The sequence below is a fragment of the Sarcophilus harrisii genome, chromosome 2 (genome assembly GCF_902635505.1).
Source record: "Sarcophilus harrisii chromosome 2, mSarHar1.11, whole genome shotgun sequence".
NCBI lineage: Eukaryota > Metazoa > Chordata > Mammalia > Dasyuromorphia > Dasyuridae > Sarcophilus > Sarcophilus harrisii.
This window is the reverse complement of record NC_045427.1, coordinates 231,960,685-231,973,020: the sequence shown is the minus strand read 5'-3', so window position 1 is coordinate 231,973,020 and position 12,336 is coordinate 231,960,685. Positions and strand designations below refer to the sequence as shown.

The window sequence follows — 12,336 nt, the reverse complement described above, 5'->3', positions numbered from 1 at the left end:
TTCCCTCTTCCCTTGGGATGAGTACCAGAGTAGTGCTTCCTCGAACTGACTCAAACAAAGGGCATCTTCCTTAGGGATAACTGACTGCTTGGGATTAATGTCCCTGACCCTGCAAGGAGCCTTTTGGGCTTCCGCAGCCTTGGCATGCTTGTCAGAAGGGATTCCCGGGGACCGACGCTTTCATCGGACGCCGTTCCAGTGCTGGGCGTTCCCCTCCTGGGCCACTACTGGGCAGCGTGGTTTAACTGGAGCCGAGACGTATTCATCTTTATAGGAATGGGCTGTCAGGGATGTACTTCTAGGGCAATCCCCAATTCCTGCGCACACTGGAGTCACCTTTTAGGGAGGGGAGATGGGGAGCACTAGTTACGTTTGCCAGCTGCAGAAAATTAAAAGGAAGGGGTGAGGGCTTTTTGCGCCGGATCTGGGTTTTTTTTGGGAAAGTATAGGATTATAGGAAGCTGTACACGCAGGCAAGAGTGCGTCTACACACACACACACACACACACACCCCGAGACCAGGACTGATTGCTTAAAAATGGAAATAAAGGTCCTTAAGTTCACAAAGATATCCTATCAAGTCATATTTGATATTGGTACTTTAAGTTCAAGTTAATTACTGGTCGTGAGGGTTTTTCCAGGCTTGTTCAGTTTTTCTGAAGCTGACACCTGATTATCAGTAAGCAAACTCAAAACACATGCCCTCCTATAAATAACGAGTGTATATGCATGTTTCTGCAACTCTTTTCCTTGTGCCAGGTGGAGAGAAAGTTGTGCCAAGGCATTAAAGGAGAAAGAGAAACACGCACACGCACACACACACACACACACACACACACACACACACACCCCTGCATCCCAAGAGCAGGTCCTACAGTAATCCACTCGCTGGCTCTGTCTTCTAGAGAGCCGATAGTTGGGCTGTGTTGGTATGACATAAGGCTTTGGGGAATTTGTGGCGAAGAGCAACTAGGAATTGCGAACGCCCTGGCCATGATATCAGACTCAGGATCTGGATAGACGAGGGGGCAGTTCCCATCTCTGTAGAACCCTATCTCGCTGCAGTCAGATTTCAACAGGGCCAGCCAGGAGCATCTGATAGAAGAAATGATGGGAGATTCTGTTTTTGTTTCTTCCTGATTTCTCTTTCTCACATCTTCTTTCATCATCAGTAACACACCTTGGGGTGTTTGGGTTTGGGGTGAGAATATTTTTCGGGGGAGACATTTTGGATGCCGAGGGAAAAGGGTGGGTGCGGGGGAACCAGGAAGGGTTGAATATTTGGGGGAGGAGGGTGGGGTAGGGGTTCTGCATGAGCTCCTTAAAGGACAAAGGTAACAGAGGGAGCGAGAGAGCTAGAGGGAAGACTTTGACTTTAAACCACAGAATTGGTGGAAGTGTGTGCTACGCTGCTGCTACTACTGCTGCTGCTGCTGCTGCTGCTGCTGCTGCTGCCACCGCTGTTCCGGCTCCCGCTCCTGCAACCCGCTCCTGCTCTTGCTTTTGGTTGGTTTAAAAGCTCCCGGGTCCGGGAAGGTAGTGAGCTAACGCTGGGGAGCGCCTGCCGGCTGCAGCCGAGGTCGCTCAGGATGGGCTCCGGGAGCCAGGCGCTGTCCATGGTCCCAGCCGTTCTCCTAGCCCTGACTCTGCCCGGGCTGCCCGTGTGGGCGCAGAACGACACTGAGCCCATAGTCCTGGAGGGCAAGTGTTTGGTGGTATGCGACTCCAATCCAGCTACAGACGCCAAGGGCTCTTCCTCGTCTCCCCTGGGGATCTCAGTCCGGGCAGCTAACTCCAAGGTTGCCTTCTCTGCCGTGAGGAGCACCAACCACGAGCCATCGGAGATGAGCAACAAGACACGCATTATTTACTTCGATCAGGTCAGAACTGGGTCCAGGGCGGGGATCTTCAGGCAGTTCGACGCCACCATAGCTGCCTAAATCTGAGCCTGGTCATGCCAAAGCCACTAGGAAGGGACAAGAGGGAAAATGATTTAGGATCAGAGGAGAGGGTCCCCGACCCTGCTCCTTGGGATGGCGTCTTGTGTCAGGAGCCTCCCGGCAAGCTCCACCTGTTCCTTCCTGGTTTCTCTCAGAAGGCAGGTTTTGTCAGAGGTAGAGAAAGGGCAGAAATAGGAGGTCTTAGGAGGAGTTTGGTGGCAACAGGTCATGGAAGCTGAGAGGGCTTTCAGTTCAGGGGACTTTGCTCTTGTCTTCCGGAGACCCATATTTCTCCCTCTCCCTCTCCCTCACTTCTTTGACTTTTAAGTGCCATGATTTCTCTGTTCTTGCACCTTCGATAAAGCTTTAGAAATATTTGACTGACCTGCTTCTCAAAGAAGTTGCACCCTAGGCTCCCTTTGCTTGGCAGGGTTTCCTATAGACTTCCAGACTCCCTCCCTCCTACTTCCTTTCCTTTACACAAACAATACCTGTGTTCTAAGTTCTCTTGCTGCTGCAGCTCAAGTAGAACTTGGTCCCTTTTCTAGCACTTAGTAAAAAGTTGTGGAAAAGAAGAAAAGGAAGGCAGCAAATTTAGTGAAGGTGCCCTGGGAAACACAGAGGGAAGCAAATTCTTCCATCCTCTGTCTGCTAAGGCAAAACCATCACAGAGCCTCCAATCTTGCAAATTGTGAGAAAGAGAGGGGCTTTCTGGGACTAGGGCAACCATCGGCTGGTATTTAGCCTGGTTGACTGTCCCTGTGGGTTTGTGATCCGAGGAAACTCCCAGAGACTTCATCTCTGCTTCATCAGTAGGAGGGGAAAAAAAGAGAAAAGACTTTGGCTGCTAACTCAAATAGCACCAAACACATTAATATTCCATAACCTGACCAACTGGTCTGTCACCCTTATGTGGAAAGACATAAATACAAATATAAGTGTATATATTTATGCATATATGCATATTTACATATATATATACATATATGGCCATTTATCTGATCAGGAGTGTTTAGATAGGCAAAGGTGAAGAAATGAGGTGGCATTTGTATGGATTATTTAATTCCTTATAAGAAAAACACTTGACATCTGATAGCAAACACAGAATCTCCCCTCTTCCTCCATACCAACTCTGGGGTAGGTGGTTGTGAAGGGTGAGAAGAGGGAAGTTAAAAATGAACAAATATAGTTTTTATATTTTAAGTGACCCTTTGGACTTGGGTGCAATATTTTTTCCAGCCTCAAGGTAATAAAGAAAAAAAAGCAATTTTTTATTTCAAAATGAATTAATTAGTGTTAGAAAGCTGTGGCCATTTGAAACATCTTCAGTACCTCCTGTTCCTTTCCAGTGACCTTTCTGTCAATTAGAAGAGGAAAGGTTTTTTCTTCTGTGCAGAGAGTGATAGATCTTGGCGACAACAAGCTACATTCAGTTATAAATATAGTTAAGATAAATGTTCTAATTATAATGTAGAGTCAACATCAGCCGTTCTGTGTAGTCAACACTAATCAGCAATTTCCATTATCGCTAATGAGTTGTGCGACTTGCACTAAAATCACAAAGATGCAACTAAGCACTTCAAATTATTTTAAATGTACTCCAAAAAACTCCAACAACCCTCTGTTTAGTATGATTAACACAGCCAGTGATTTTATCTCTAAAGTCCACTGATCATGAAAGTCAGAGGAAAGCAGTCTGAGTATGTATCTGAGAGATGGTAGAATCTTAGGCAAAATTAAAATAGCATATTGGGATAAGCTGTACAGAATTTGTTCAGCTGGGCAGCCATCACTGTAATATTGGTGTGTGAATGATCTATACTAGTACAATGCTTGGACAATTTGCAGAGGATTATACTGGATATATATGGTTATACTGGTAAAGAGAATATTTTAAAGTGTGTGTTAAAAGAGATATTAGGAGTATGAATTCAGTATGTGTGAAAGGTAGCTTTATAGGAAGAATTTTTTTTTTTGAATTTGTATCTTTGAGAAGAATGAAGAAATTCTGGCTATTAAACACACACACACAAACACACATTTAAATACAAACATTCTAACCTTAGAATCTAGCAAAATTATATGTGTATATTTTATATTTAGATTAATGATGAACTTATTGAAGTCTACTGTTATTGACTGCTTTGATAACCAATAAAATGATACCAATTTATGGAATGAAGTTTTTATCTTGCTTTATCTTTGGGCAATATATTCCTTATGAAATGATCTTTGAACTTTGAATAACAATTAGATAGCTACATCAGTGATAAAAAACCATGGCTATTACTTATTTCTTAAGTTATCTTCTACCTATCATTCCTTGGTATCTTCTGAAGTATAAGCCTTTACTAAAATATCAGACTTGTATGCCATAGAAATGACAAATAGACAAGGCAGCTAGACTGAGCTTAGGTAGATTCTTTTAGGTGATCAAGTCATTCTGATTATTTCATGTGCCAGATAACCAGTGTCATGAATTATGTCACCAAAAGATGCCCACATCTCCAAAATGTTTTCAGGGATGACTGCAGAGATTCCATGGTTGCTGATTGGTGGGCTCGGGAACGTCACTTTTGGACATATCAATGACTTTTAGGGGGTGGTGATGTAAATGTATAGCAATTGCCTTATATCTGACTTACAAGATAAAGCTAATATAAGTAGGCCCTCACATGTTCCATAGGTATTTCTAAGGCAACTGAGCATTTTTGAAACTTGAGCTGATTCTGTATAACAGTTACATTTTTTCCTATGCCATTTTTAAAGCAGAGTGGCATTTCTACAAAGGAGTACATTTACTAAGTTACTTAAATGACAATTTCACAAATGCAGCTGGATATTTTAGAGGCCATAGTCACTAGTCAATGAGCCCCTGCATCTTATTCTCCACCTTTGGCTTTTTTTGTATATGTGGGCTGAAAGAGAGAATGCTTATATTAATTACTATTGTATTTTTGTTTCTAGATCCTAGTAAATGTGGGCAATTTTTTCACATTGGAGTCTGTCTTTGTAGCACCAAGGAAAGGAATTTACAGTTTCAGTTTTCATGTTATCAAAGTCTATCAGAGTCAAACAATTCAGGTATGTTTTTTTTTTTAAATAAAAATTCTCCCTTCAAACAACCACCCAAACAGTTGGACTTATTTATAGATGATCTTGGTTCTAAATTATGATGAAAATATGGAAACCAAAATGAACTCTTTTGCTTTTTCAAATAAAACGATCAGTTTTATAATTATTTAGAAATATTATCTAGATTTTAAGATCCTTTTGTCACTGAATGAAAACATTTGACAATGGACATAGTGATAAAAAGTTATTCAAATCATAACTCTTAAGAGAGATGGTTTAGCCACATTTGATAGAGTTAATCCCAATAGAAAACATTTTATATGTTAAATTAATGTCACCTTAGTTCATTTTAAAAATTAGTTTTAAATTAGCTAATTTAAAAATGAGTTCATTTAAAAAATCACTGAACTTGAAATGAGACAATTTTTTGATTTACAGATTTGTTCAAGATAAAAATAAGCAAAAATTATAGTAATAGTAATAAAGGAATAGCTAATATAATATGGAACAATAAGATTTACAAACTGTTTTAATATACCATTTGAACAATATTTCCATTAATTGCTAGCAATTAAATCTTTGAAATACATGAAGAATGAAATAAACTTTTAGGGTATATTCAAGAAATTTAATTGTCTTATATATAGTTTATCTTTAGTCATTTTACTACTAGGGAATCTTGGGAAGTACAGTCAGGCCATTCTGATTAACCTGTAGCAACTTTATTTTTTTATTGTAATAAGGAAAAAAAAATCATTGTCTTTAAAGCTAAGAGCCACAAAATTTCAGTCATGTTTGCGTGCATGCAAATACCTAAATCACAAAATTCACTTTTTTGGGCTAAGGTTTTTCTTTACTTATGTGTCTTCAAAATAAACCATGACTAAATTCCTTAGATTTATATTATATAATGTGTTCATGACGATGAAAGAGCAACTTACAGTTCTAAGCTAAACCTTCTGTCTGTGCTCTAAATTTTCTTTCTTTAATGTACTCTTTCCTTTAGGACAATGAGTACTGGGTAAAGGTACAGTCTTCCAAAGCTTGAAAGCAGCAAATTCCCTATAGTTCACAATTTTAGGTTTCACTTAGATAGGAGGGTTTGATGCATTTTGGAAATATAGTAGAAGGAGAAAATAGATACAAAATCTGAAATTAATCATTTTCTGCATGCCAGTCATTAAAATTTACAGTAGTTTCTATAATCACTAATTACTATCAATCAATACAAATACTTTTAGATTGGTACAAATCTAGAAGGGAATAAGATGGGATTGAGAGCAATTGTATTTTGTATATCTCCACAAAATTTTTTTTCAAAGCTAAGCATATCACTGCTCTGCCTTAATTTGTGAATGTTTTGATAGAGTCTTACAGTAATTAGGTTAATCAAGTCACTAGGGTGGTTCCTTTTTGGTAACATACTAAAAAGCCATATGATTTCTTTATTGCTAAAAAACTGGGGTTGAGCAGAAGTGGTCAATCTCTAATGAAGGTATTATAGTAAGGCCCTAATTCATGTAACTAGCCTGCTCTAGATAGATGATATTTGTTTTTTGGTTTACAAGAAAATTCCTTACAGAGGAATAAAACATGAACTTGGCAAACAACCTTAGTCCAGTAAATAAAGTGCCTTAATTTGAAAGGAAAGTGATGTGTTTTTTGAATGTTAGATCTTTTGCCCAATTCTTCATCCCCTCAATGTCATTTATAATCTCCAGTAGATAGTTTTTCTTTAACTAGAGCTTTTCAGTGATTTTCTTCTTGTAGGTTAATCTGATGCTAAATGGAAAACCAGTAATTTCTGCATTTGCTGGAGACAAGGATGTTACACGTGAAGCTGCTACTAATGGAGTCCTACTCTACCTAGATAAAGAGGATAAGGTTTACCTGAAACTGGAGAAAGGTAATCTGGTTGGAGGATGGCAGTATTCTACGTTTTCTGGCTTTCTGGTATTCCCCCTATAAAGTCTGATTTCTCTGTGACATCCATCCAGGTGTGGAGCAGCCAATTCCCTCTGTTATTTGAAGATCATTTTTATCGTCATTGGATTGATGTTTCTTATTGGTTTCTCATGGGTGAATATGGATTCTCTTTAAGGCTCCTGGGCTTGTCTGAACCACTATGAAGTTTCACAGAATTTTTGTGTTTAAGTCTATTTGGACTGAGATGTTAAGCAGACAATCCATATCAATGCTTAATGGTTACAGTCAGAAGCTGCTTGCAAGATTTATTCAGAATTTCATTGACTGGACATACCAGAGTCATTGAAGGTGTGGAATTTCATGGTTTTAAAAGGACTGGCAACCAGGTCTATAAATTAGGACAATTTGCATTCCAACTTCAATCAAGAATTTGTGTCTTGCTGCCAAAGAACTGTTTATTGAGATATTGGTTTTATTTGTTTTTATTTTTTTCTGAACTTTGTTTTGTTCTCCTGAGATAACTGGCAATTGTTATTCAATGACTGGTTTTGTGTCTTCTCTACATGTAGAGTATTGGATGGCTGACCCATCGATGTACCCTAAATCAGTGATCATAAACATGGCAGCCCTAAAGGGGAAAGGGGATGCATCATAGTTGTATTTTAATTGTATACATGAAAGATTCATATTTTCCAAGTTATATTTTCTAATAGCAAGAATAGATCATAAGTCTGACAAAGGGGAAAAATGTTGCTTACCCATGTTCTGAGTGATCAATTCACAAACCTTGGCAAAATTATGCTCCTCTGCAGGAAACTGTATACTTTATTGTTCAACTTTAATTAACGTGATTGATAATAACCACTTTATTAAAAACCTAAGGGATTTTTTCCTTAGACACAACCACTTTATTAGCAGGAGATGAGATCGCCTTGTTTTTAATTATGTCTATTTTTCAAACCTTCAGTTGTGTTCTAGGTATCATCTGGTTTTGCCTTAACTCCTCAAATTGTATATACTTGTAGATCATCTGTTTAGCTAATATTAAATCTAAATATCCCATATCTAAACTTGGTGCAATATCTCCTTGTCTTTTGTACAGGTCATATGAGTTCATCCTTTATTTATTATGTTACTGTTCACAGAATAAAGGTTAATATATGTTAGCTGGATGTTTTTGACCCTTGGGTTTTAGAGATTTGTGTTATATTTCTTTCTGCGTGTGGCTACTTTTCAAATGAGACCTTTTGAATTTGGGGATAACGTCCTATTGATTCTTTATTTCATTTAATCTTGCCAAGTTCTGGTGCAGCTTGTAGAATGATAAGTCAATGCACTTAGAAAGTAATTCTTTCAAAGAGACTTATCAAGTGGAGAGGGAAAAGCAAACACCCAGATTGTCATGATGATGATAAGTATATAAATGAGTGATGTTGAGCAAAACTCTATATGTTTCTTAATATTAAGCAAATGAATAACATGGAGTTGCAATCAGGTCTTTTGTCAATGAAGATGCTAACATGGCCTTGTGTTGTTATTGTTGTTGTTTATTATGAGACTGTCATATTTTAAAAAGTCATTATATGTAGTAAGAATAGCATTGAACTGGATATCAGAAAGTTTGGATTCTTATGTCAACTTTACAATTAATTGGTTTATGGTCTTGGACAAATCAATTGATCTTTTGGGACCTAAGCTCACTCATTTGTAAAATGAGGGGTTCAGACTAGATGATCTTGAGTGTCCATATAAATGCCATGGTTCTCTGACTTTATATTACAGAAATCTCTAGATTCATATTGTATTTACTGGCTTGAAACCAAATAGAATGTTTTAGGAAAGCCAATGCCATCTTTGAGGCCTCATCTTGTATATCCTTTGAATAGGATACCAAGAACATTTAACTACATTTATTTAGGATCATGATTTTCATAAGGCTTTCTGTACTTAAATTATTTTAAAATCTTATCTGATAGAACATACTGTTGATTATTTTTTGGCAAAATAGCTGAACAAATCTGAATTGTTAACAACTTTGAATTAACTTAAAACAAATTTACCCATGATCACATAGTTCCTAAGTGTCAGAAGTAGGATCTGACTCTTTCCATGACACTATATTATTTTGAGAATCATCAGTAGACATTTCAATTATAACTATAACCATAAGAGTGGTTACTGAAACAAAGATGTATAAAAATGAAATCTGTCTTATTGCCCTTGAGAATACAATTGTGAATTGATTGCTATTTTACTTTAATTGCCTCATCATGGAAGAAAAAGGAAAAATCACTTCAATTCCAGGACTCTGATGTGTAATGTATCTTCAAATGACTAGATATCGATATATTTAAAATTTTCAAAATGAAATCCAGTTTGGCTGAGATTAGGCTTTAAAGGCCTGACTTTTAATATGGGAAATATCTCTTATCAATGGAATAATGGTATAATAAATAGAATTTCAGATTTTTATTGTAGTGATGTAAACTTTTGAATATGGCCTTGAATTGGGTCTTCTCAAGAGTCTTCCCCATTTGTTGAAACTGTGAAGACTATGGAGAATTAGTTCCTATATTACAAAAAAGGAAAAAAATAGGTTTTTCCTTTTGAGAAAAAAAGGAAAAATATAGATGGAGGAAAGATATAGTTATACAAAAGGTATAAATAGAGTAATAGAGAATGAAATTGTCTAGTACTGGATATAGTCCTAGTTCTGTCTCTTACTTATTGTGTCATCTTTGACAAATGACATTTTCTTTATAGATCTTAGTTTTCTCATTTGTAAAATTAGGGAGTTTGGTTGATTTTATGATGCCTTTCCGGTTCTAAAACCCTAGAATATAGGGAAAAAAGTTATTTATTCAATGTAGCTAAATTATTGGTAACCTTTGACAAGTGGGGCAAAGAAAGCAGTGTTCTAAGCTTTCAAGTCAACAGTTCACTATAATATCTCCATTAAGAAGTTTAGAATTTAGCAATTCTTGGCTCTAGAGAAGAGAAAGAGGTTTTCTGATGGAGCTTTTTATTGATGCATTTAGTTCCAAATCAGTAACTAATAAAGGTTTTTTTTTTTTTTAATCACCAAAAGTTAGCATATACCTAGCTATACATTGAACTAGAGAGGAAAATGGCCTATCTTTTTATCTTGCATTTTCAAAAGCAGGTTCCTCAATCCACATAGATATGCATTGTCAGAAAAGTTTCTTCTCTCCCTATTATATATTTTTATTTTAGGATAATTGAGTACCACATCTGTTTTGGCCTTGTTTTCATTTAAAAAATATAATCCTCCTCCTTCCCCAACTCCTATCCTTTCCTACTGCTCCTTGATTAGCAAACACAGTTCTATCAATGTAAAATCCCATGAAAAACAAGGGAAGAGAATCCTAAGGATAGACAGAGTGGATTCAATTTTCCTTTGTTCTGCTTCCAAATTCTCCTTAGTTTCAAATAACTTCCTTTATTAGAGCCAAAGTACAATGGTCACTATTTGTTTCATAGCTGAACTATCATAACCATTTCCTACTTCTTAGTCTCAGCTGTTGCAATGTTGTATTACTGAGTTTAGCCTTGTACACCACTACCATTTGGTCAATAACTGCTTCAATGGATATATTATGTAATAAAGGACTAGAGAACAATATTTTGAACCCCTTTGTCATCAATTGGAACCTGGACTTTTGGAGGAAATTCAGGAGATTCTAAAAATGTACCCTGACTTCTGAAGGGGAGATTAAACAATCTTGGAAATAAATACTGAGAGTAAGTGTCAGTATAGTAGAAAAATGACTGGATTTAGAGTCAGAAATCTTAGCTTTGCTGTTTACCACATATGTAACCTTAGATAAATCCTCTCTGGGTCAGTTTCCTCATTAAAGGGATTAAAGGAAACTGCTTGGATTGATCATTCAAAAAACAGATTGGGAATATTTTTATGTGATAAGCATTAAGGATCCAAATATAAAAGTGAGAATGTATCTGTCCTAAAACATTGTACAGGTATGCCCTTAAACATTAAATTAATATGTCTTAAAACAGTAATAGGGAAGCCCTAATAACTGGGGGAATCAAATGAAACCTCTTGAAGGAAGAGATCCTTGAGGTGAGTCTTGAAGGAAATTAGGATTTCTAAGAGGCAGAGGTGAAGAAGAACATTGCAAATGGAGAGCTGGGTGAAAACCTGGCAATAGGAGGAGATAAAAAGTTGTTCATGAGGAACTGTAAGTAGATCAGTTAGATAGTAGTACAAAGTGAATGATGGATAATAATGCACAGATAGCCTGGAAAAATAAGCTGGTGCCAGATCGTGGTGGCCTTTAAATGCCATAAAGTAGATTGCATATCTCACAATTAATAGAAAGCTATTGAAAGTTGTTGAGCACATGAGTGACATTTTTTTTCTTAATATCAATTTAGCAACTATAAAAAAGGTGGAATGGAGAGAAGAAAGGCTAGATGCAGGGATACCGATTGGAAGAGTATTGCAATAATATAGACAAGAGGTGAAGAAGACTTGAATAAGACTGGTGATCATATGAATAGAGAAGAGATGGATGCAAAAAATAATTTGGAAACTCACTGTTTGTTGGGAGGGGGTCATAGATAAATGACTCCCAAGGAAGAATTCTGGTGATAATGGTGATTTTCCTAGCAGATATAGAGATGTTATAGGGAAAGGTGGCTGGTGCAGAGGAAAGGAAATGAATTTAACTTTGGACATGATGTGTTTGAGATTGCTATGAGATATCTAGGTGGGAATGTTCAGCAGATAATTGGAAATATAGAAACAGAACTTGGACAAGAAAAGAGAACTGGATGAATATTTTTTGCATAGTGATAATAATTGAAAGCATGATGAGATCATCAAGAAAGCATGAAGAAAAAAGAGAAGAGGGTTCTTTTTTTAACTGTGAAGGGGAAGAGAATCACTGGGCAATGACTTGAAGGATTAGTAGAATCAACTAGGGTTTTACCTAAAGAAGGATGAAATCTGGGCAAACCATTTCCTCATCTATAAGATGTGAGGTTTGAGTAGATGATCTCTAAGGTCTAATGCAAGTGTAAATATTATGAAACTATCATACTTTTATTAGCTGTCTCTGAATCACTCCCTAGAGTCATTAGGATATCATGAACACAACCAACATTCAACAGAAGTTGATCCTTAAGGAGACACATTCCAATTGATGTGTAGTTTTGGGTATGTGTGTGAAACTTAAATAGGTTTTGAACCATATTTACACCCGGAACCATGGAGGTGAAAGTATGTTATAACTCAAAATAACTTTGTTTATTGGATCTAGTTAAAATCTAGTTTCAGAAAAGGCTTCTGTTTTATTTCTAACTTAGCTCTACCTTTTAAAGTGTTTTAATGCCTGAAAGAGACCTTGTCTGC

The 12,336-nt window shown here is 36.9% G+C and overlaps 1 protein-coding gene across 1 annotated transcript; it reads left to right on the top strand.

Moving 5' to 3' along the window:
- Nucleotides 1–1,305: 1,305 nt before the first annotated feature.
- On the top strand, nt 1,306–8,908 carry CBLN4 (cerebellin 4 precursor). Its single transcript, XM_003757673.4, is given in 4 exon segments — nt 1,306–1,483; nt 1,485–1,880; nt 4,908–5,024; nt 6,786–8,908. Coding segments are annotated over 4 exon segments (882 nt in total). The 5' UTR covers nt 1,306–1,312; the 3' UTR covers nt 6,984–8,908.
- The last annotated feature ends 3,428 nt before the right edge of the window (nt 8,909–12,336 follow it).